This window comes from Euprymna scolopes, chromosome 15, assembly GCF_053919585.1.
Source record: "Euprymna scolopes isolate OS-2025 chromosome 15, ASM5391958v1, whole genome shotgun sequence".
Taxonomy (NCBI): domain Eukaryota; kingdom Metazoa; phylum Mollusca; class Cephalopoda; order Sepiida; family Sepiolidae; genus Euprymna; species Euprymna scolopes.
This window is the reverse complement of record NC_136496.1, coordinates 81,193,234-81,219,685: the sequence shown is the minus strand read 5'-3', so window position 1 is coordinate 81,219,685 and position 26,452 is coordinate 81,193,234. Positions and strand designations below refer to the sequence as shown.

General features: G+C 31.4%; 1 protein-coding gene across 1 annotated transcript; it reads left to right on the top strand.

Moving 5' to 3' along the window:
- The first annotated feature begins 203 nt into the window (after positions 1-203).
- On the top strand, positions 204-26,130 carry LOC145293943 (uncharacterized). The gene is made up of 3 exons (XM_080140804.1): positions 204-618; positions 16,280-16,325; positions 24,985-26,130. Exons 1-3 carry the CDS (start codon positions 319-321, stop codon positions 25,359-25,361), a joined length of 723 nt encoding a protein of 240 aa, XP_079996930.1. The 5' UTR covers positions 204-318; the 3' UTR covers positions 25,362-26,130.
- The last annotated feature ends 322 nt before the right edge of the window (positions 26,131-26,452 follow it).

Here is a 26,452-nt window from a genome sequence, read left to right as displayed (position 1 = left end):
AATGTGGTGATGCCTATGTAAAAAAAAAAAAAAAAAAAAAAAAAAAAGCCTAAAACAATAAATGTTAAGGGGTCATAATAGGGGGCAAAGTTTAAAAAATTGCTTTTTTTTTTTTTTTTTTTTTGCTCAACATACACCTCCAAACACCCGGGCAACGCCGGGCTGAGAACTTAAAATGAAACTAGAACGACTTCAATTATTGAGAAATTGACAATAATGAAAGTAACGTTTTGTTGTTCACAAAGCTGTTGGATATTTGAGCGACACCAAGCGATACGTCTCTTGTCGGTGAGAGCCGCTTTATAACCATCAATTATAATGCCCGGAACAAAACATTCTCCTCCGTCTCATTGCTACACGGAGATCGTGGATCACCAGTACGATGAAATTCAAACAAAATTCATACATAAACTAAATCTTTGTTTTTGGAGGGAAAATGACAAGTGTAAATCTTGCATTTTCGTCTCCTGTTTGGTTGTATCTGTGACGGTGGCCCTCTGCATAATAGCCGCCGGGACAATTTACATGAGTGCATACATGGGCGATAGCAGCATTGAAATCATACAAACGACGACGACGACGACGACGTTAATTGAAAAAATAAAGGCAACAAGCGAAGTAAGTATTACCCACAATATTTTGCATTTGAGTTTTGGGCGATAGTATAAGTTAATAGCGCAAGGGGGGGGGGCTCAAGTAAATACAATGGGTGCAATAAGTATCCGATACCAAGCAAAAAGTTGATTTATTTTTATTGGTACTTCTACACTTTATCGCCGAAACTGGAGATGCCATTTTATTTCGCGCACCTACCGATAAAATCCAAGGGAGAAATCAGTATTTTAAATTATGGCCGAAGTTAGAAATAAATAACAAAAAAAAAAATAAATAAATAAATAAGCTAGATAAACTTCCGGAAAGAACTATGAAACAAAGTAAATAAAGACAGCGCAAGAGAACATATATCCATAATTGTTTAATTGTAAATGTTTCGATTTAATTAATGAAAACGGTAAAATTTTTCAGGAAACATTTTTTTTATTATTAAAAACAGAAAATGAAAAAGACATTAAAAATCAACCGTTCTCCAGTTTAATTTTTTTTTTTTTTTTTTTTGTTATTTATTTCATGCTTCGGCCATAGTTTAAAATACTGATTTCTCCCTTGGATTTTATCGACAGGTGCGCGAAATAAAATGGCGTCTCCAGTTTCGGCGATAAAGTGTAGAAGCATCGTTTTATTACACGAAAACAAAAACAATAACAAAGTACTGTTCTAATGTATTTTTGTAAAATACAAATCTCGTTTCAAAAAACATACAAAATTGCATTAGAACAGTAGTACTCTGTTATTGTTTTTGTTTTGATGTAATAAAAATAAATCAACTCTTTGTATCGGATACTTATTGCAATCACTATAACGTTGACGCCAAAGCCAACAAAGTCGTTATTTAGTTCTCTCCCAGTACAAGAACTTTGACACCAGGGTTGGAAAGTGGGATTGAGATGTCAGCCCCCCCCCCCTGAGGAGTGGCACTGTGAGCTGCGAAAAGTGTCTAGGCAGCCCCGTCGGCATTCTTCGGCGGAGGCGCCTCGGGCGATTAGCAATAAACTAACCTCTTCTCCAAGAGAGAAGGCAAAGCCTTGTAGGGTGGACCACTGGGCACTGGACCTCCTCCTAGAGCTGCTGCACAGAACTTTATTCCCACCCCAAAGTCAACAGGGACCGGATCAGGAATGGTCTAATCTCTGTTGATTTTGTGTGCCGAAGATAAAATTACCCCGCCGACAGGGCAGGAGTCAGTAACCTTTTGGAGCCAAAAAGCTTTGTTGATTATAGGAAAAAGGCTACACAACATTGGATACATTATCATAGCGGACAACAATCGGCGAACCTGTACAATGCACACTTGTATCATTTATCTTTTCGTTTTTTTTTTGTTTGTTTGTTTTTTCGTTTTTTTTGTTTTTTTTTTAATCAGCAGATTATTATCGATTGGGCACTAATCTACCAGATTATAAACAAAATGAAAAAAAAAAATTTCAATATTTAAATATTTGTAGAGGTGCTCAATTTCTAATACAACGTCTAGTAAATAAATCGATCCTTGATTATTTGGAACCACTCGAAAAAAAAAAAAGGGCATCCCCTTCTTATATTGTTTTTCTTTTCGCTTTTTTTTTTTGTCAATTTTTTTCTTATATTGATTTTTTTCATTTTTTTTTTTGCATATTTTTTATTTTTTCATATTTTTTTTCTTGCATTTTTTTAAATTTTATTTTTTATAATTATAATCTGGTAGATTAGTGTCAAAAAAAAAAAACCCCTGAAAATGTGGAAAATAAAAACCAAATTTTACAATTTAAAATTAAATTTTAAATTTTACCGGATTTAAACGCGGCTGAATTTTTTTGCATTTTTTTTTTTTTTTTTTTTTAGTAGATTAGTGTCTAATCAATAATAATCGGCTGAAAAAAATTGAAAAAAAGAAGACGAAAAGAAAAAATATAACGTGGTGACAGGTCCATCCAGAATTTGTTTCTCAAAGGCTTATGAAAAATGGTTGAACACATTATACCAAAGGCTTCAACATACTGCAATATATTTGCCTACTAATGGGGTAGGAATTAAGATTTTTTTTTGTAGTCATTTATTAAGGTCAAGAGAGCTACTCGAGGTTAAGGATTAATGAGACAGTCAAGAGATGGACACACTTTGGGAGTTCTAACAAAGGCATGAATTGCATTTGGCTACATATGAGTTGGGTGAGGGGTGACAATAATTTGTTGACTTTAGATTTGAAAATTACAAAATTGTAATCAACAAGGAAGCAGTCCTTCGGTGATGTGTTCCACAAATGGAAAGCCCTTGCAAATGAGCTATAGAAATTTCACTAGCGCTAGGCACTTGGAGGATGGGAAGGAAAGTCATTTTGCATTGTGGTAGAAGGCGAGCTCTTGGTGTGAATGCCTTACAAAAGGAACCAAATGTGGGAGTTTTTTTTTACTTTAACTAGTAAGTGTCTGTTAGTAATGTCCTCAGTCAGTTACGACACAACGACTAACAAACAATATTTAATATGTCCTAAGGATTTCCAATCTGTGAAAAACATTGCCACAGAACTGCTTACCTGCCAATTACAACATGGTCATCTTCAAATTCAATGTTAAAATATTCCTGTCATGAACCCCACCACCGCAAGTAAACCAGAGCTTCGTCCATTAATCTTTCCACATAAGGTTAGTCACCTCTCAACTGACAATCATTTAATCTCATTAACCCTCATCCTCGAGTGGCTTTTGGCCTTGTTTAGTGGAGATTTATCAGTATGAAAAAATCCTATTGAAAAACTCACTTAATAAAATGTACCAATCAAAGTCAATGATCAAGGTGTAGTGTCTGCTTTGTCCTCGGTTAGAGAAGGAGAGGTCCTTTTTGACTAAAGCAATTTTTATTTTTGTCCCCTTTTGAGGGAGCGAGACTTTACTTACATTAAAAATCGATCTTATGCAATTTGGAAAAATATATGTAGCATATAAAACTATCTTGTCTGTTTTTATCTTGTCGGATATAAATATATATATATATATATATATATATATATATATATATATATATATATATATATATATATATATATATACTCGTGGTTTTTTTTATTCAAAAGTAATAGACTAGTGAATTCAACGAGGTTGTTAGATAGTGCTCAATAAAAAAAGCTGATAATACTTGTTTATTGTTATATAAACATGTTTACATCCCGCTGCTACAAGCAGCCATTTGTTTCAATAATCAAACAACAGATATCATCAGGCAGCGACTTGACTATTCAAATGTTCAATGAATAATGGATTTTTTTTTTTAGGTAGGAACTCTTTAAAGGTTGGAGTTAAAAAAAACTTAAAACACAGAACTTTAATTATGTAAAGAGGGAGGGGCAATCTAAAGAAAACTAATAAATATATATAATGGAGAGAGAATGATGAGGAGGGGAAAAGAAATAGAGAAAGAAAATAAATAGAGAAAAAATATGGAGAAGAAAAAGAAAAAACCGATATAAAGGGTTATTATAAAGAAAACAAGGGCTAGAAGAGAAAAGAAAGAATGATGAATATAGTCAAAGAGAGAAAGAGTGAAGGTAAGAATTAATAGGAAGAGAAGTTTAAAATGTTAAGAGAATAGAGAAAAAGAGAAAAAGATCTGCGTGTCAACTAATTTATGGACAATTATACATTACAATGACGAGACGCGTTATCACAACAACACAAACAAAAAACACAATCTTAGCGTTAAAAGCGTGCATGTCAAAAGTGACAGCGAATGTAAGCAACTAACATATTTATCATCTCACATACGTCCACGAGTAATATCAACGCAGTTTAAACATACGTCTACAATTAATTAAACCCTTTATACTAAATGATATAAGTTTAAAGTTTTCACGTTTTTTTTTTAAATGAATATATAAAAATAATGATAAAACAATATATTAAAATTATTATTATTATTATTAATAATAATAATAATAATAGTAATAATAAAATAATAATAATAGTAATAGTAATAATAATAATAATAATAATAATAATAATAATAATAATAAAACAGAATAAAATTGATATTTATTATCTTTTTTATATAACATATTTAGCCATAAAAGGGGATTGAAGACAGTAAATAAGACTAATAATTAGAAAGAATAATCTACTAATATTTATTTAGATAAAAAGAATACAATACACACACACACACACACACACACACACACATACATATATATATATATATATATATATATATATATATATATATATATATATATATATATATAGTAATTTATAAAATATATGTGGCGATTAAGCTACACTGAATATTCTGCGTTTCATCCAACTATAGGATACGTCAGGCTTAGGCGCATAAGCCTGACGAATCCTATAGTTGGATGAAACGCAGAATATTCAGTGTAGCTTAATCGCCATATATATTTTATAAATTAATAACTAGCTCTACCTACGTATTGAGCACTTTTGAAGTAAATACTTAAAGTTTACGCATAAATCTATACTTTCGTATATTAAATTTATGCGAATAAATGAAGTAGTTATATATATATATATATATATATATATATATATATAGGTGTAACTCTATACTATTAAGTTGAAAGTTTAAGCTAGTTAAGTATAATTATAAAGTCATATTAAAACACAATTTAACTCATTCAAGACAGTATGAATAAAAACATAGATACAAGTACTCTTACATATAAATATATAAATATATCCAGGCAAAAGAAGTAATTAAATCGACAAAATACTCAAAAGTAACAACACACAGGTAGATAGTAATAAAATTAAAAAATAATAAAATACATATGTATATACCCACAAATAACCAACAGACATAAATATATACATATATGTATAATTATATGTATACACATACATACATAAAATACACAAATATATGCACACAGTCATATACTAATATACAACAACGCACACACACACACATATATACACACACATAAATATGTATATTCACATAACACACATATATAAATACAAACGAATAAAAAAATTTTGACAACAGTACAGATAGATGCATACACACATAAATGCATATAAATGGATTGAATAAACATTATTAGGGGAATACACAACAAAGGAGGGTGTACAAAGTAATATATATATATATATATATATATATATATATATATATATATATATATATATATATATATATATATATATATATATAAGTACACACAGTCATAAAATAAACACATAGACACTTACATATCCACATAGACACACAGGTATATAAGATAGGAGAAGTTATGTTACTATTATTATTATTTTTATTATTACTACTATTATTATTATTATTATTATTATTATTATTAATAATAATAATAATTTTAATATATTGTTTTATCATTATTTTTATATATTTATTTTAAAAAAACGTGAAAACTTTAAACTTATATCATTAAGTATAAAGGGTTTAATTAATTGTAGACGTATGTTTAAACTGCGTTGATATTACTCGTGGACGTATGTGAGATGATAAATATGTTAGTTGCTTACATTCGCTGTCACTTGTGACATGTACGCTTTTAACGCTAAGATTGTGTTTTTTTTGTTTGTGCGGTTGTAATAACGCGTCTCGTTATTGCAATGTATAATTGTCCATGAATTAGTTGACACGCAGATCTTTTTCTCTATTCTCTCAACATTTTAAACTTCCCTTCCTATTAATTCTTACTTTCACTCTTTCTCTCTTTAACTATATTTCATCATTCTTTCTTTTCTCTTCTAGCCCTTGTTTTCTTTATAATAACCCTTTATATCGGTTTTTTTCTTTTTCTTCTCCATATATTTTTCTCTATTTATTTTCTTTCTTTTCCCCTCCTCATCATTCTCTCTCCATTATATATATTTTTATTAGTTTTCTTTAGATTGCCCCTCCCTCTTTACATAATTAAAGTTCTGTGTTTTAAGGTTTTTTTTAACTCCAACCTTTAAAGAGTTCCTACCTAAAAAAAAAATCCATTATTCATTGAACATTTGAATAGTCAAGTCGCTGCCTGATGATATCTGTTGTTTGATTGAAACAAATGGCTGCTTGTAGCAGCGGGATGTAAACATGTTTATATAACAATAAACAAGTATATATATATATATATATATATATATATATATATATATATATATATATACTTTTTATTTTTTTTGCCTGATCATTAATATGTCGCTACACATTCATGAGCACGTTTTGTTCAGCCAGTTGCAAGTAACTAGAGACCACTTCAGGCTATATTACTTATATAAAAGCTTAGTCTCTAGTTACTTGTAAGTGACTGATTGAAACATGCTCATGATTTTGTAGCAACATATTAATGCTTATGTAAAACAAATAAAAAGTATATCTTGCCTTATTTCGGTATTGAGCACTCTTGTATTAAGCTTGTTAAAACTTCATTGGTTGCTTTCCCTCTAGAAAATATAACCTGGAATCATATATATATATATATATATATATATATATATATATATATATATATATATATACGTGTGCGCGCGCGTGTGTGTGTGTGTGTGTGTGTGTGTGTGAAGGGTGTGAGTTCCATACAGAAGAGTTGATTTAATTTGAATAAAACAAAATACGCATCAGGTGTGCTTGAAACCAAATCACAACGTAATATTAGGAAAATAAACAAATATTTTACTTGTTTGAAATTTATCACATAAATATTTTTCAGGGCTAGACTCCATCTTCAGTATGTTGTTTTCTCTCTTTTTTCCTTTTCTTCTTTCTTGCCATGTTTCTCCAACCTTACAACATGGCAAGAAAGAAGAAAAGAAAGAAAAGAAAGAAAACAACATACTGAAAATGAAGTCTAGCTGTGAAATATATTTATATTATAAATTTCAAGCAAGTAAAATATTTGTTTATTTTCCTAATATTACGTTGTGATTTGGCTTTCAAGCGCATTATATATATATATATATATATATATATATATATATATATACACTTGTGCCCGATATTATTCATACCCTCCCTTGAAAATTGAGTTTATTAGGTGTAACTTTGTAAGAATTTATTGTTTACGTCCATATTGATACATATTCTTAATAAACCTCTTCTGATCATTTTCGTCATTTTAAAATCTCGGGATACTTGTAATAAAAGAAATATACAGCTATTTATAAAATCTGCAATGTTCAAAAATAATCATACCCCTTATTTTTTCAGTATTAATCGAGTTTCTGACTGTTTGTTTCCTGTTTGATTCTTATTTTGAATGCTTGTATACAACCTTTGATTAATTTCATTTCGTTTTTTGCATTTTTCAGAAATTAAAATGATATCAACTGAAAACCAATAAAAGAATAAAAATTATTAGAATGGGGAAGAAAAAAGAGCTTAGTAATGATCTTAGGACTAAAATTGTGAATTCACATAAGGATGGTTTAGGTTACAAGTCAATTTCCAAAAAAAATTAGGTCCCTACAGCAACAGTACAGAGCATCATCAAAAAATTCCAGAGCCACCACACAACAAACAACTTGATTGGTAGAGGAAGGAAAAGGAAACTGTCTGCTAGAGCCACCAGGAATATTGTAAGAAGTGTTAATGCAAATCCAACCACCACTACTAAGGACATTTTAGAAAATCTGGAGTCTTCTGGCATAAAAATATCAAGCCAAACATTTCAAAGGACTCTGCATGAAAATGGTCTGAAAGGAAGAAGACCAAGAAGGACTCCATTGCACACCGGAAAACACCTTGCAGCACGTCTAAAATTTGCTAGGACCCATGTGAATTCTCCAGAGTCCGTTTTCTCAAGTATTTTGTGGACTGACGAAACAAAAATTGAATTGTTTGGCCATATGGATTCTTCTTACGTTTGGAGGATGAAAGGAGAAGCTTACAACCCAAAGAACACCATACCCACGGTGAAACATGGTGGTGGTAGCCTAATGTTTTGGGGCTCCTTTTCGGCTAGTGGTCCAGGTAGTTTGGTCAAGATAGATGGAACCATGAAGAAGGAGCAATATTCGGAGATACTCCAGAAAAACATTAGACAGGATGCGGAGAAGCTCCATTTAGGACCAAACTGGGTCCTTCAACAGGATAATGATCCAAAACATACTGCCAAAAATAGTCAAGAAATGGTTTGAGGATAATCATATTAATGTTTTGGAATGGCCTAGCCAGAGTCCCGACCTGAACCCTATCGAAAACCTCTGGCACATATTGAAAACTGAGGTTAAAAAGCGGAAACCTAGAAATTTGAGGGATTTCGAGAACTACTGCATTGAAGAATGATCAAAAATCAGTGTTGATGCTTGTAAAAACCTTGTTGATAAATATCCAAAACGGTTACAGGCAGTTATTAAGAATAAAGGGCATGCTATTGACTATTAGTAAGAGAGGTATGAATAATTTTGAACTAGTGGCATTATTGTTTTTCTTTGTATAATGTTTCAAACTTGCATAACTTATTTATCTGTTGAGTTTAAATTAAATGCTTATGCTTGATTTATTGTTTGAAATACCTTTAATATTGTCTACCTTCTGGTTTGAGCAATATTCTTATAGAAATCTCAAAGATCCGAGGGGTATGAATAATATCGGGCACAAGTGTATATATATATATATAACTACTTCATTTACTCACATTAAATTAATATACGAAAGTATAGATTTATGCGTAAACTTTAAGTATTTGCTTCAAAAGTGCTCAATACGTAGGTAGAGCTAGTTAGTAATTTATAAATCGCCATATATATTTTATAAATTACTATATACATATATATATATATACATATATATATATATATATATATATATATATACATATATATATATATAATAAAATAAAAATTACAATTAAATTTACCAAAATGATAAAACTAAAGTATATTGTAAATATTAAAGAATTAATATTTATAAAGTTATCTCAGCCAGATGTAAAAGCTCGATAAAACCAAATACGAGATAGAGCTTATAATAGGAGCAAACAGTTAATAAAACATGTTAAAAAACACTTTGAAAAAGAGTTAAAAACATGAAAAGGAAACACTTGATAAGTGGATAGTCCTTAGTCCGCGGAGTTTCGAAGAAATACTTTCCTTCTCATTAGAGGGTAGGAATTAGCAAAATGCGGGATCGGATTTTGCATACAAAAGTATTTGATGAAACAACAAGTAAGTCAAAGATCTTACTTGATAACAAAAAAGCGAAGCAGAGGGAATATGGTGAAGAAAAAGGTGATCAGTCTGGTGAAAGATAAATAATCCAATGACGGTAAAATCCAAAAATATAACTTCAAGAAAGTTAATTGAATTTCCATTTGCACAAGTAAAATCCAAGGAAATCCCGTAATTGGAAGATGGTCTAAAATAATCCAAAGGCCGAAATCCATGGAATAATTCACAAAATTATTCATAAAATAATGTGAATTATTCCATGGATTTCGACCTTTGGATTATTTTAGACCATCTTCCAATCAGTTACAATTATGTCAATACTGATTTTTTTTTTTCGCAGTGACTCTTCTAAAATATCGGAATCTTTTAGCTTTAAAAAAGACAAGAAAACCGAATTGTGCGTGATCACATAAAGATGAAAATATTTATTCTTAAATCGTATTCACGTTTTTTCCAAGTTATTTTTTCCGTATATACTAGCGTTTAACTTTATTATTAAAGTGAATAAGTGTTTATGTTTACAATATGATGGTGATTTCTATTTCTTGACAGAAGTTTGCCATCTCTTCAGTTAAGTGTTGTGCGGTTGTGTGCACGTAGGTGACTTTTTAAACCCGCTTTAGTCCTACATGAAAGTACACGTAGGTGATATAAAAACTTTCCTTCTTGTAAAGGTGATCGCATGATAATATTGTGAATCCTCGAATGTCGTGTCAGGCCACTTTTAGATTTGCAGATTAGACCATAAATATGACAACTTAGCGTTGCCGGATGTGCTGTAAAAGCCTCCTCACAAGACTGTCGTTCCTGTCTTTGTGTGATTTCAGATGATTTACAAAACCAGCTTTTGACAAAAAGTATCTGGCACATACAGTGCACTTGTTGTTGTTGTTGTTGTTGTTGTTGTTGTTGTTGTTGTTGTTGTTTCTTCTTCTTCTTCTCTGAAATTATATATTTTCGTCCTGCTTTCTTAAAACACGTTTGAAGACAATAAGATCTACACGCCTTTTCTTCAAAAACCTTACAACTTTCTCAGATGTTTTTTTTTCCACCGTGATCGATCATTTGCTTAAGCTTCTCAGTTATGTGTATCCATCTAAAGTCTTTACAAGTTGTTTTTAAGAGAATCCTTAAACCCTTTTCTTGGTTTATGTTGTCGTCTTTCCCCCTTATATATCTCGCCATAAAACAGTTGTCTATAGAGTCTTTTGTCCTCCATCCTAACCAAATATCCAGTCCAGCGCATCTGATTTTGAATGATTTTCATTTCTGTACTAGTACTATTTGATCGTTCAAGAACTTTTTTTTCTTTTTTTTTTTTTTTTTTGTTACAAGGTGGTCACCACTTATCAAGGCCCGGAAGCCACTCATGTACAGTACGTTAGTGTTGAGATTTAATAAAGTGTCTACTTAAGGGGGCGGTTCATCAGGAATTTGTTTACGTTGGACTTGAAGACATCCAGATTGTAGTCAGGTGGGAAACAGGCAAACGGAACAGAGTTCCACAGGCGTGCAGTTCTAAGAAACTAAGAAAGCAGCTTTGTTCATGGAATCTACGTTTTGATTTAGGCACAGATAAAGAGTGGGTAAAATTTTTGATAGTGGTTTCAGCTAGACGGGTGTTTATCATGAAAGATTAGCGAGTGGGGACCAGAGATTGGAGCTCAGACGAGCATCTGCCATGGAAATAACGATAAAACAAAGATAGGCTCGCAACGTCTCTTTTGTGGGAGAGAGGGTGCATGGAAGAGAAAAGGGCATCCCCCACTACAACAACAGTGTCAGGCGTTTTTTCTTTATTCATGTTTAAATTGGTTTTAATTGTTTATAATATAAATCTGTTTAAACAAACAGCTATTGTTCGATATAATTTAATTAGATGTAATTAACCCTTTTCTTCTTATTAAAATGTAGTTCATTATTCCTCAGCAACGTATGTTGCAAATTCAGTGTAAGAGACGCAATTCAACATTAAAAGTATACTTAATAACTTCCCTTTCTTATTTCAATAAGTTAATTATATTTTAACTGTGATAATTAAAGATTATTTTGCGTCAATCCAGCTATTATATTATCATTTAATTATTTAATTAGGATATTCTAACTTAATTTTATAAAATTTCCTAATTTACATCAAGAAACTTAATCATTATATTTCCGTGACAGATTATACCTATTTCTGTGTGAAAAATTATATATATATATATATATATATATATGTATATATATATGCATATATATAAATGTATATGTATATATATATGTATATATATATGTATATATATATATGTATATATATATGTATATATATAAATGTATATGTATATATATATGTATATATATATGTATATATATGTATATATATAAATGTATATGTATATATATATGTATATATATATGTATATATATATATGTATATATATATATGTATATATATATGTATATATATATATGTATATATATATGTATATATATAAATGTATATGTATATATATATGTATATATATATGTATATATATATGTATATATATATATGTATATATATATATATATGTATATATATATATATGTATATATATATATATATATATATATATATACATATATATATACATATATATATATACATATATATATATATACATATATATATACATATATATATATATACATATATATATACATATATATATACATATATATATATATACATATATATACATATATATATATATACATATATATATACATATATATATACATATATATATATATACATATATATATATACATATATATATACATATATATATATACATATACATTTATATATATACATATATATATACATATATATACAGTGATGATCATATTTATTGGCACGGTAAAATAAAAGTTAAATTTTGTCTAATAAATTCTAAAAAAGGGATTAAATTAAAGAAAATAACAAAGTATATTATGTATTTTTAACTGGCCTTTCCGATGCAGCAATCGGATTTTAGGAAAAATAAATAACAAAAGAACAACAAACATAATTGCAAAAAACCCTTGTTCAAAATTATTGGCACGATTTATTTAATAATCAATTGTATAGCCTTTGGCCTTGATTACCTTCCTCAGTCGCTTTTCATAGTTTACAACCAAGTTGTTGCACTCTTCAGTAGTAATTTTAGCCCACTCTTCCTGACAATAATCCTCCAATTGAATAAGATTCTTAGGCTTCCTTTGCATTACCCTCAATTTTAATGTTCTCCATACATTTTCAATTGGATTAAGGTCTGGGCTTTGTGATGGCCACTCCAAAACATTAATATGATTGTCCTCAAGCCATTTCTTAGTCAGTTTAGCTGAATGCTTTGGGTCATTATCTTGCATGAACCACCAACGACGACCAAGTGAGAGCTCTTTAGCAGAGTCTTTCAGGTTTTCATCCAATATTTTAACATAATCTTCCTTTTTTATGCTACCTGTGACCTTAACAAGTCGCCCTGGTCCAGAGGCAGCAAAGGATCCCCAAAACATCAAACTGCCTCCACCGTGCTTCACTGTGGGTATGGTGTTCTTAGGCAGGAAAGCTTCGCCAGATTTTCTGTAAATATAAGACACTTTATTATGGCCAAATAACTCTATTTTCGTTTCGTCAGTCCATAGAACACGTTTCCAGAATGCAACATCTTTATCAATATGACGTTTTGCAAAGGCTAGCCTTGCTTTCAGGTGCATAGGCTTCAATAAGGGAGTCTTTCTCGGACGACATGCTTTTAAACCAGCTCTCTTCAAAACTCTACCAACTGTATGTCGAGATACATTCACTCCAGAGGTGCTCTGTTCATCAACAATCTCCCCAACAGAGATCCTTGGGTTTTGTTTTACTTGTCGAACAATTTTCCGTTCATCTCTTGGGGAAAGAATCCTTTTTCTCCCTCTACCCTCTAAACTCATAACGTGGCCTTGCAATTTGAACTTGTTTATTATGGCTCTAACAGTGGATTTGGGAAGGTTTAGCTTCTTTGAAATCTTATCATAGCCCTCCCCATTGGTATGGCATGCTACAACAAGCTGACGTCTTCGCTGTGTTCCTTAGTTTTAACCATGGCGATTGAAAATTATAATTTAGTCACTTATAATAGTTTAAATAAATCGCTATCTAAAAATTATCTGAAAAAAATTATTCACTGAATTAGCGTTAAACAAGCATAATATGGCTATAAAAAAGTTCAGAAAGCACGTAAACCGGAAATTGATTGATATTATACTGATACTAAAAGAAAAACAAAGCCGTGCCAATAATTTTGAACAAGGGTTTTTTGCAATTATGTTTGTTGTTCCTTTGTTATTTATTTTTTCTAAAATCCGATTGCTGCATCGGAAAGGCCAGTTAAAAATACATAATATACTTTGTTATTTTCTTTAATTTAATCCCTTTTTTAGAATTTATTAGACAAAATTTAACTTTTATTTTACCGTGCCAATAAATATGATCATCACTGTATATACATATATATATATACATATATATATATATGCATATATATATATATATATATATATATATATATATATATATATATATATATATATATATAACGGGGGAGGGGCTCTCGGCTTTGCCGGGGCGTAAAATACGCTTAAATATGATATTTTACTTTGTCCAGATTTCGTATATATTATTATAGAGTCGTGATTTCAAAAGTAAAAAAAAAGTATTTGGGTTCCATCAGCTAGAATTGAAACCGAAAGCAAAACTGTAGCATTCAAAGCTGGTGACGTTGCCACTATACCAATGTGACACGCATAAAAACTGATTAAAAATTAAAAATAAACCAAGATGAATGTACAAAATGTATAACAATTTTTCAATTGTTACCCATTTTTTATCCCTTAAAAACTATTTAAAAGAACGGTTTGTAAAACATCTAATCATTTGAGGCCCCTCTGCAACTTTTAGTTTCGGAGGAGGTAGTGTTCGAAAATATGGAGGCAGACATATAGCCTTATACATTATACTTTGTTGATTCTTTCTAGTATAAGCCAACAATTATCTAGTGTAAATACTTATATAAAAAAATACAATTATATACAATCAAACATATTTTATAATATAATACAATGATTCTGGATATATTAAGTTTATACTTATATATATTCGTAAATATTTCTGTAGGGTTTAATAATAAACATTTCCAAACCGGTTTATTTGTAAAATCATCTTTGTGGTTTTTCAGTGTAATAACTTGTTGACATTTAGCTGTGCACACTATATTGGAAATTTGTCACTGTTAGTCGGGCTTTTAATACAATGAAGACTACTGCTGTTATGTGTAGAGTTATCTCTCTTTGTCTGGTTTTGGTTGACGTGTAATTTTATCTGTTTAATAACTCGGAATAATCTCCCCTTTGTTTGCTTATATAAACGAGTGTTTACATGTAATAATTTTTTTCATGTTTGATCATGTAAGCAAAAGCAGACGTATCTCTCTTCTCTATGTGTGTAAAACTAAAAACATGTTACGTTTTAATTTATTTATCTTTTTGTCAATCGTTGATATGACTTCCCATATGAATTTCATTGAAACAAGCAAGGTATCTTTTTATTTAATTTATAATTAACTATCAAAGGTTATTAATTAATTAATTAACCTACACACTATTCTGTTATTTTTTTTAATATTATTTTTTATTGTTTATTGTTGATTAACTTTTGTCATTTCTTTTTTATATATAGGATTTTATGATATATATATATTATTCCTTAATTGGAATTTTTTTTATTTTGAGATGAGCATAATAAAATTAAAAAAAAATTTTTTTAAATAAATAAATAAAAAAAAAAAAAATTCCAATTAAGGAATAATATATATATATACCAATCGGTACGGACCCGACTATGGAAGATCAGATAATAAATGAATGTGGATTTATAAGATCAAAGAATCCAACCTTGATCGCCCTTCGGGGCCCGTGGTGCAGTTGATAGAGACGTTGAATCTCTACGGTTCCAGATGAGCATTGTCTGAAGATAGCGGTTTCAATCCCACCCAAAGCGTGCCAGAGGTAATTGGTCAAAAATGTGGTGAGACGACAACAACTACGGATGGCAGTGATGGCTGAGAATGCAGTTAGGAGATTCGAAGTTCCTATCCGTCGCGGTTACCACCTGACGAAGGCCAGAGGAAGTTGGCCGAAACGTTGTGAACCAAAAAAAAAAAAAAAAACAACTAATAAAGATGAGACTAATAGTCCGAAATAAAAATAAAAATTAACAGGATTTTATGACTTCTTTACTAATTTATTTCTTTATATTATCGATTATTTTTCTGCGTTTATCTCCTTTTATTACTAATATCTTTGAAGAGTTGTTTATCATTTTAATAACTACTATTTATTATTTTTTTTTTTGTAAAGGCGCTTGCTTGATTCTCAATTATTTATGATATTTGTTAGTGTGCTTCTGAATATATGTGCGTGTAAAGTGGTTCGGTCACTTTAACACAATACGAAGATGGAATTATAAAGACGAGAAATTAAATAACATTCTTCCTTTTCTTTAATGTCAGATTAATGTAACGCAAGGTTATAAATTACAGCCCAGTGACAAAGAGGGTAAGTTGTTGAATTTTATATATTTTTTTTGTCTTTTATACTTTCATGACACAAATGGCTGGAAAAAAAACGACCTCCACTCCCCTTCCCCCTGCATAATCAGGCCCAATTAACATTCCAAAGAATAATTTTTTTTTTTCTAAATTTTAGATACTATACATCCGGGGTGACGCCGATCAAGAAAATGTAAACCTTATTGGTCTTTGGGTATTATTTTTTTTTTAACTTTTAGTCAAGCATACTAACATACACACGCACATACAAACATACATACATATACCAAAGATCTGAGTGTTGTATATATGAAGGGGATTAGATATCAGTATTCGTATAATGTTTTTATGCTTCGGACTACTGTTCTCATCTTGAGTGTTATTTTCATAACGTTTCAGTCAATGTAACCGTCAGTTTTCTTCAGGTGTATCATATCGAACTCAGGAATATGACGGGGTTATGAACTTGGGTTCAATGCGGGGAGGTGTAGAGTTAGTGATGCTCTAGTGATCCTTGGCGTCAACTCCTTATTATATACCTTAAAGACATCTGCGATAGATTACATGGTAGTAGCAGGACTACCCGATGTTGCCTGGAGCCATATAAAAAGAGAAGCGGTTAAAAAGTGTATACAATATCTTTATATTAAAAATTCTATCTTCTTTATCTCTCAATCCGTCTTTCTTTCTTGTTTTCTCTCTTCTCTGTTTTTCCACACCCCTCTCTCTACTCCACTTTATCCTCGCATAACTCATTCTTCATTTTTTTTAAAAATCATAATATTGTAAGTCGTTTACCCTTTCTTTACATAATAGAATATAACATAATCCCCCCTTCCCCTACAAAATCAGGCCCGATTAACTTTCCAAAGAATAATTTTTTTTTCTAAATTTTAGATGCTATACATCCGGGGTGACGCCGATCAAGAAAATGTAAACGTTACTGGTCTTTGGGTATTAGTTTTTTTTTTTTTACTTTTAGTCAAACATACTAACATACACACGCACATAAAAACAAACAACTGCCTTTATAAAATAGATGATTGACAGGGTATGAACTTGAATTCAGGGCAATAATGTATATAGGTATACAGATGACTGGGGTCAACTCCTTGATTATATACTTTAAAGACTAAAGTATAAGAGAAATATGAGATTAAGGCTACCACAGTGCAAGGAATGAAACGTTGTCAGTGTTGTGAAAGAAAGACAAAAACAAGTAATGTTTCATAAATCTATCAATCTCTCTCTCTCTCTCTTTCTCTCTCTCTTTCTCTCTCTCTTTTTCTCTCTCTTTCTCTCTCTTTCTCTCTCTCTCTTTCTCTCTCTCTCTATATATATGGTAATATTTTATGTCAATAATAAGGCTTACTTGAAAAGTCAAACTTCTACACAGTAACATTCATAATATATTTCGAGGGAAGTTCTCGTTATCTAATGGCAGTTCACATGGTTTGAGGAAATTTGGAACAACCGCGATTTGATAAAGGGGACTCCCAGATTTACCTTCTATTTTCTGAAAAGGGTAAGTTTATTGTTAATCTTCATAGGCATTCTTAATCAGAGATGCTAACAGGGCTGCTGAGGAATATTTTGTGAGCCAGAGTGCACACACCTCCTCATTACTTTTTTTTATTCACGTTCACCCCTAGCAAGGCATATCGCCACTTGGATGTAAGGGACTATTATTTGGGACCATGCTTAGGAAAGATTAACAAGATGTTGGTTTACATTACATTTAAACTTCCGCATATCAGTACAGTCATGGAAACAGGTAGCAGGGAGGGAATTCAAAAGTTTAGCTGTTTGAGGGAAGAAATTACCAGAGTAGAAAGCTTTCTGGCATTTAGGGACCGCAACAGTGAATGGGGTGAGATTTTGTTGCTAAGCGGGTTTGCTGGGGATATGTATGTCGAGGGGGCACAAGTGCAATGAGTTCATCAGAGCGCATTCCATTAAAATATTTGTAAAACAGGTACAGAGATACAACATTGCGGCGATGGGACAGGGGTTGGAGTTTAGTCAACAAAGTGAGACCGATTAGATTGAAGACTCTTTTTTTTTTACCCTATCCAAGGGGGAGAGGCTAGTGGTAGATGCACCCGCCCAGACGTAGCAACAATACTACATGCTGGACGAATGGTGGCTTTGTAGAGGTACAGGATACTCTTAGGTTTGAGTAGTCTTCTAGCTCGACAAAGGGAATCTACCTTCTTTTCAGCAGCCTTTATAGAAACACATCCAAAGGCTTTGACTTACCCATTAATCTTGTTTGGGACGGATATAAATTTAAAAATACATTGGCAACGATAATGAAAGAATATCTGTCTGACCAAGAAAAAACTCTGATCAAATCAGCTTAAACCCGGCATTTGCCCCAAAATTCTGTTGACAACATATTCAAAAGTTTCAGGATTAAATGAATTAATCATTGAGAATTTCAACAAGGAACTTATTGAATATGAAAATCATTGAGTCACAAATTCAATAAGACATATGGAAATTAGTCATAATCAACGCACACAAAAAATGAATAACTTCCTTGTGTATAAAAATATGTCAAGTTGACAAGGAAGGTTCTTGCGGTTTTTAATTTTTAAATTCAGATTAACATATCTCGACTTAAACAAAAAATTATTGATCGAAATAAGCACCGTCACAATCAACACATATTTGCCAAAACAAAACAAGTGTATTTATGCCAGTAACATAAACATCTTGCGTTCTGGTAACGATTAAGTCGCTGAAGGCGTTTTTTGACATCGCTTAGGTTTTTTAAGCATTTCTCACGCAGAAAGTTGTAGAGACACTTGCAAAAATGGTAGTCAGTAGGTGAGGTATCTGGAGAGTATGCCGGATGGGGCAGTGTTTCATAGCCCAATTCGTTCAACTTCTGCAGGGTCGGGGTAGCAACGTACGGTCAAGTATTGTCGTGGAGGAGAATTGGGCCTTTTCTATTGACTGATGCTGGGTGTTGTTGTCAAAGTTTCTGATGTACTTCATCCATTTGTTGACAGTACTTCTTCGCCGTAATGGTTTCGCCTGCATTAAAAAAAAAACTGTAATGGATGAGACTGGTCACAGGTCACCAAATAGCATAACCTTGTTTTGGTACAACTCTGGCTTTGGGAAATGTCGTGGAGCTTCGTCGGCATCTAACCGCTGAGCTGAGTGTCGCCAGTTGTAAAGAATCCATTTTTCATCACAACTCAGCACCCGTCGAGAAACGGGTCGTTCTTGTTGCGTAAAAGAAAGGAAGATGACACTTCATAATGGCGTTTCTTTTGGCTGTCGTTCAATTCATTATGCGCCCATTTATCAAGTGTTTTTGTCTTTCCAATCTGTCTCAAATGGTTTGAAATTGTCGTATACGTTACGTCTAATTCAGAAGCAAGTTCTTGAATTGTTGTGCGTTGATTGGCTTCGACTAAGGCTCTTAATTGATCATTGTTAACATTTATTAGGTACAATATAATATTCAATAGAGAATAAGCGCATTTTACGAGCAGGTAAATAGTAACTATAGATACTTATGAAAAAAAAATGATGAATAAGCAAAATGAAAACATGAGTGAATAAGTTGAATTATTTTTTTAAATTAATAAATTATAAATTTCGTCAAAGTTTCCAGATAATAAATATAGGTATTAAATTTGTAGCGACTCGTTACAAACATTAAGTGATTGTACAAGCAGAGCTACATCTCACAACTTCGAGATTTGAAATTCATTTTCGCCTGGCTTGTCCAATCATAAGCCAGCTCTCTACCACGTGACAGAGTTTACAAAAGGCAAAACCTAAAACCATTAACTCTTTTTCTAACTGGTCTGGCGAACGGCAAACATCGCCGGGGGGGGGGGGTCTTTAATAACAACGTGAGTACCAAACAAACTTCTCTTCTGGCTACTATTTGTTTCCGCGTGCGGTACCCTGAAACGAACATTCTTTATCACGCTGAGGAACATACATCAATACAATTCGTACTCCGTCAGCACGCTGGAGACTTTGTCTTTTTTTCTCTTTTGTTTCGACGACTACTGCTCGTAAACACGTGCACGCATGAACAAGGAACTATTGTCTTCTTCAGCCGACCGGCAATATGTCAATTCTATCTTGGAACACTTTTCTCTCTATCAACGAACTCTTCACGAAACCTATCAGACTAAATACAAATACATACAAAAATACAGACATAAAGTCCTAGCGACCATACAAGAAGTTTCAAGCATTAACTTTATTGCCAAAATATTCCTTTCCTGAACATTTTAGCTTTATGAAAAAAAATATTCCTTTCCTGAACATTTTAGCTTTATGATAAAGCTAAAATAAAGTCCTATTCCTTTCCTGAACATTTTAGCTTTATGATAAAGCTAAAATAAAGTCCTAGCGACCATGCAAGAAGTTTCAAACATTAACTTTATTGCCAAAATATTCCTTTCCTGAACATTTTAGCTTTAAGTTTCAAACATTAACTTTATTACCAAAATATTCCTTTCCTGAACATTTTAGCTTTATGATAAAGCATTAACTTTATTGCCAAAATATTCCTTTCCTGAACATTTTAGCTTTATGATAAAGCTAAAATGTTCAGGAAAGGAATATTTTGGCAATAAAGTTAATGTTTGAAACTTCTTGCATGGTCGCTAGGACTTTATGTATATACTTGTATTTAGTCTGATGGGTTTCGTGAAGAGTTCGTTGATAGAGAGAAAAGTGTTCCAAGATAGAATTGACACATTGCCGGTCGGCTGAAGGAGACAATACCCTTTCATGACTCATCATTCGCCTTTCTTATATTGTTAAATAAAAAACCATGTTGAACTTTTAAAATTCGCCTTTGTCTTAATGTCATTTCTGACAACCTTTTATTTTCATATTTTTGTTGGGGATTGGGAAACATTTACCTATGCTCACATCACGATCGTGATACCAGGCATCGGTGGATGTTGACTAAGCTCCCCACAAAGTGGTAACTCCCCACAAATTAATAATTTGTTTTAATGTTTGATTAGATGTACCGTCAAACTCTTCGAGGTAAAATAAGTAATCTTCACCTATAGCGCCGGCGAGCCGTATGACTAGAGTTTATATATAAAACGGAACTGAAACTGAAACAAAATAATACGAAATAGTTTTGTTTTTGTTTTTTTTAAATAACGATACAGAACACTTTTTATTTAGTTTTATAAAATAAAATAAAATAAACAGGAAATTAAAGTGTTGCGGATTTATTATTTTACTTACACCGATTTTTTTTTTTTTTTTTTTTTTTTTAATGAATACGAAGATCTCTGATTACATTCATTGTAATTTTATTTCGGTGTTTAAAACATTTCTAATTTTATCCAGTTTATTTGCAGCGTAATTAAGCTTTAAAAACCGTATCGAACCAGGCAATGAGTAAAAAAAAAAAAATAACGGAAGAAACTTGTTTGAGAAGGGGAGAGGTATGATAAGATAAATTACTTTCCGTTGAAAGATTCCAGCAATTTACCCAACAACTATCTTGGCCTTCGGACGAAGATAAAAATGTAGTATTTGTTTTTTAACCCAGTCAACGACGTGTACTTTTGTTGGTATATATATATATATATATATATATATATATATATATATATATATATATATATATATATATACCAACAAAAGTACTGGGTTCAAAATTAGCCTACAGAAAATGGACTCTGATTTATTAAAGTATGATAGGTTATGAAAAGGAAGGGTTGTAAAGAGATAGCTTCGAATTTGGGGGCATCAAAACCAAAGCAAAATATGATGAAAGTAAAAATAAAATAGATAAACCCCATAATTTATTATACCATACCTGTTCACACTGAAACATTTATCACAATATTCTGTGGATCTATATTAAAAAACCTTGTTAAACTTTGTGACATATTTCCATTCTATGGGGGTCAGGCGCCGACGAACACCCCACAATTTTTTATACCATATTTCTTCAAACTGAAACATAATTATCAAAGTATACTTACGCAGATAGATATGAAAAGTCTTTATTAAAGTTTGTGCCTATTTCCATTCTATGGAGGTCAGGCGCGAATGCAGACCCCACAACTTTATTATACGATCCCTATTTAAGTTAAAACATACATATCAAAGTATTATTATGTACATCTATATCAAAAACACTTATAAACGTTTTTTTTTTATTTTTTATTTCCATACTTTATGGACCAGGCGCGAACGCAGACCCCACAATTTTAATGAACCACCGTTCTGCCAGATCAAATATACCCATTCCTGTGTTTCGATACATCTTCTATCATTATATGTACTCAGTTTTTTAAAATAGTCAACCATATAGGAGTCTATTCATGACCAGATACACACACACACAGTCGGTTTTATATATATATATATATATATATATATATATATATATATATATATATATATATATATATATATTCAAGCAAACATTATTAAATGCAACGGAGATACTTTGCCTTATGATTCTTCATTTTATTTTTTCGATTTTCCGTATAATCGTTTTTATATCAAAATCGAGAATATTAATGAAGGTTCCATAATTGTTACTGTCACGAGCGCTTTCGATTCGTCCACGTCATCTTCAGGTGTTGAGGAAGTAAAAGTGAGAAGGCGCGAAAATGGAAACTAAAACGTGAAAAATAAAATATACATTAAACCGCATTAGGTGATGGTTAGTTAAAATAAAGAAAGTCGATGAGAAGTCGATTAAAAATATAGGTCAGTTAAAAATTTGAGTATTAAAATCAGCAAGTTCGTGAGCACTGTTGGCAAAGTCCGTCCATTACGCGCGACGCAAGACATTTTAACACATTGCGGCTTTTCTCGAATTCAACATCATTTGAGTTCTAATGTATGATGAGTTCTAATGTATGATGCTTAAAGAAATTTTAACTTTTTAAGATTATTTTCACGTTGTATAATTTTTGTGTTGTCGACGAGGATTTTTCTAAGATTGGAGGGGGGCAGTTGCGTTCTTTTATTAAATGTTGATATATAACGCTAGTATTGTTTAAATGTATGGTGATTCGCCGGGACAACGTTGTCGTTATATGCCCAATGTATGTATTATTTTTTATATTTCTTTTCGGGGTTACCTTCTCGTAGAGAGCATTTGAATTTGTCCATCACATCGGTTTGTTCTAACGTTTTGATAGCCGTTGGATTGTTTTTATAGCCGAGATTTTTGTTCTAAGCGTTTTGTAGTAAAAATAATAAATTTTAATTCATATATATATATATATATATATATATATATATATATGTATGTATGTATGTATGTATATATATATGTATGTATGTATGTATGTATATATGTATGTATGTATATATGTATGTATGTATATATATGTATGTATGTATATATGTATGTATGTATATATATATGTATGTATGTATATATATGTATGTATGTATATATATATGTATGCATGTATATATATATGTATATATATATGTATATATATATGCATATATATATGCATATATATATGTATATATATATATATATATATATATGTATATATATATATATATATATATATGTATATATATATATATATATATATATATATGTATATATATATATATATATATATATATATATATATATATATATGTATGGTTTATCTGAATTGCATAATCGTTTTATTAACAAAATTTAATAAATAATTGCCAAGTATTACAGGTTTCTTTTTATTTACATAGGCATCACCACTTATCAAGGCCAAGAGGCCACTCGAGATTAAGGGTTAAAGAGTGTCAGTAGGAATTGGACAATATAGTAATCGTTAGTAATGGAAATTTGGTAAATTTGTTAACTTATATGGAACGGATCAAAAACTTGTTTGCGTTAGACTTGAAGACAACCATATTATAATCAGCTGGAAAGCAGGAAAACGGAAGACAATTCCACAGGCGTGCAGTTCTAAGAAAGAAGTTTTGCTCATAGAATCTACGTTTAGGTTTAGGCACAGATAAAGAGTGGGGGAAATTGATGATAGTGGTTTTCTGCTAGACAGGTGTTTCTTGTGAAAGTTTGGCAAGGAGGGACCAGAGATTGGAGCTCAGCCGAGCACTTGCCATGAAAATATCGATAAAGCAGAGACAAACTCGCAACATCTCTTCTGTGAGAAAGAGGTTGCAGGGAACTGAAAAGGATATGCCCTACGAGACTATGAAGTCTTTTTCGAACTCTATCAAGCTAGGATAAGTTCTTTCTAGCAGCTCCTGCCCAAATGTAGCAATAGTACTCCATCCTTGGACGTACCTGGCTCTTATATAGATAGAGAATTGCATCAGCAGTGAGATATCTACTGGATCGATAGAAGGATCTCACCATTTTTCCAGCGGACTTGGAAACGGATTCTAATTTCCTTGTTTTATTTCTGCCAGAAAATGAAATACTGACATACATAAAATGAGAACGTTACGCGTAAAAAATATGATTTATATAAAATGTAATGCATTTTATATGCATGAAAAAAAACAAACTGTATATATATATATATATATATATATATATATATATATATATATATATATATATATATTTGTACATATATTTGCTAGGTTTGTTTGTTTATCTTATATTTTTCATTTATTTATTTATTTTATATTTTATTTTCATCATTATTTTTCTTTTCTTTTTTTTTTAGATCACCCCGATTCTCCTTATTTGGATCTAGCGGCGACCGACAATAACATTATATTTTTCAAACCGCCGGAAAATATCTGCTTTAAACTTTCGCGGAACGGATTCTACTATATTTCATTCTCGATAACCTTATACTGTACGCCTGCGACAGAGAAAGAGATCTCCATCATTCGTAAAAGCAAATTAGACAATAAAACGGACACCCTGGACATGGTACAACTGTGCGGGACGCACAAACCATCTTGTTTTAAACAAAAAGTGTTTGCCGCAAGAGATGGTGACTGGATTTTCTGGAAATCAAACGCAGCTCTTGATAAATATGACGGTAACTTTGTATCATTAACTTTTATTGAAGATCATGATAAAAGAAAAAAATAAACACTATTGAAATTTGTAGCAGACAACACTCGCTACAAACACAGGAAGGAGCTACTTCTCACGACTTCGAGATTTGAAATCCATTTCTCCCTGGCTTGTCCAATCACAAGTCTGCTAACATTAATATTTGATCCTGACTCTGCCGGACAGCGGACATTAGCCTGGGGCAAAAGCCCCAGGCTGAATATTAATGAGACATACGTAAACATACTGAAGTCTTTGCCCTTTCTTTCTCTTTTAACTGGCTTCCTTCTTACCGACAGCTACTAGCTATAAACACATGTGCACTGAATTGTTCTCTTCAACTAGCTGACATGATATTAATTCTATCTTCACACAAAAACACTAACCCGTTTCTCTCTTGTACACTCTACTAACGAAGATAACAAATAAAGTTGTTTATTAATATAGAATGAAACTTCATTTCGTTGTCTCTTATTCTATAAATTCATGTCATTCATTATCTTGGACTTAGTTCAGTGTGCACAGTAATAAACCAGCAATATGATTGTCAAGTATTATGACTTTCTATTTTCTGTTTTATTTTCATAAGAAAATAAGGACCAGTTGTGGTACAATTTTATAAATGTACAAAAAATGTAATGCAGTTTATAAGCACGGAAAAGAAACTGTTAAATATTTATGCACAAATGCCGCACATATTTGGCTAGTTTCCTAATCTAATATCATTGTCATGTTGCATTTATCGCAATGAAAACAAATCATTTTTGTAACATTTTTCATCAAATAAAACACTTTTTATATCTTACGCGTGAATTGTTTCCTTTTTTGCTGTCGTGGAGTTCGCTTCTTTTTCCTATATTACTAACGTGAGTTACCCTGCACGAAATGACATATTCGCCCAGCTTATCAGTAACACGGTCTACATTTCAGCCTATTTGTTTCCTTTTTTATACACTTGGAATGATAGGCACGTTTCGAGCCTTTATTTTCTATTATCTCTACAAGGCGAAACGATAAACTTAAAGAAAACAACACAGCAGCTGTATTAAAACTTTTATCAAAAAAAAATCAATTCAGGTAACTTGATTATGTAGTAGAGCTGACATCTATTCAATGTAGCCGCTTTC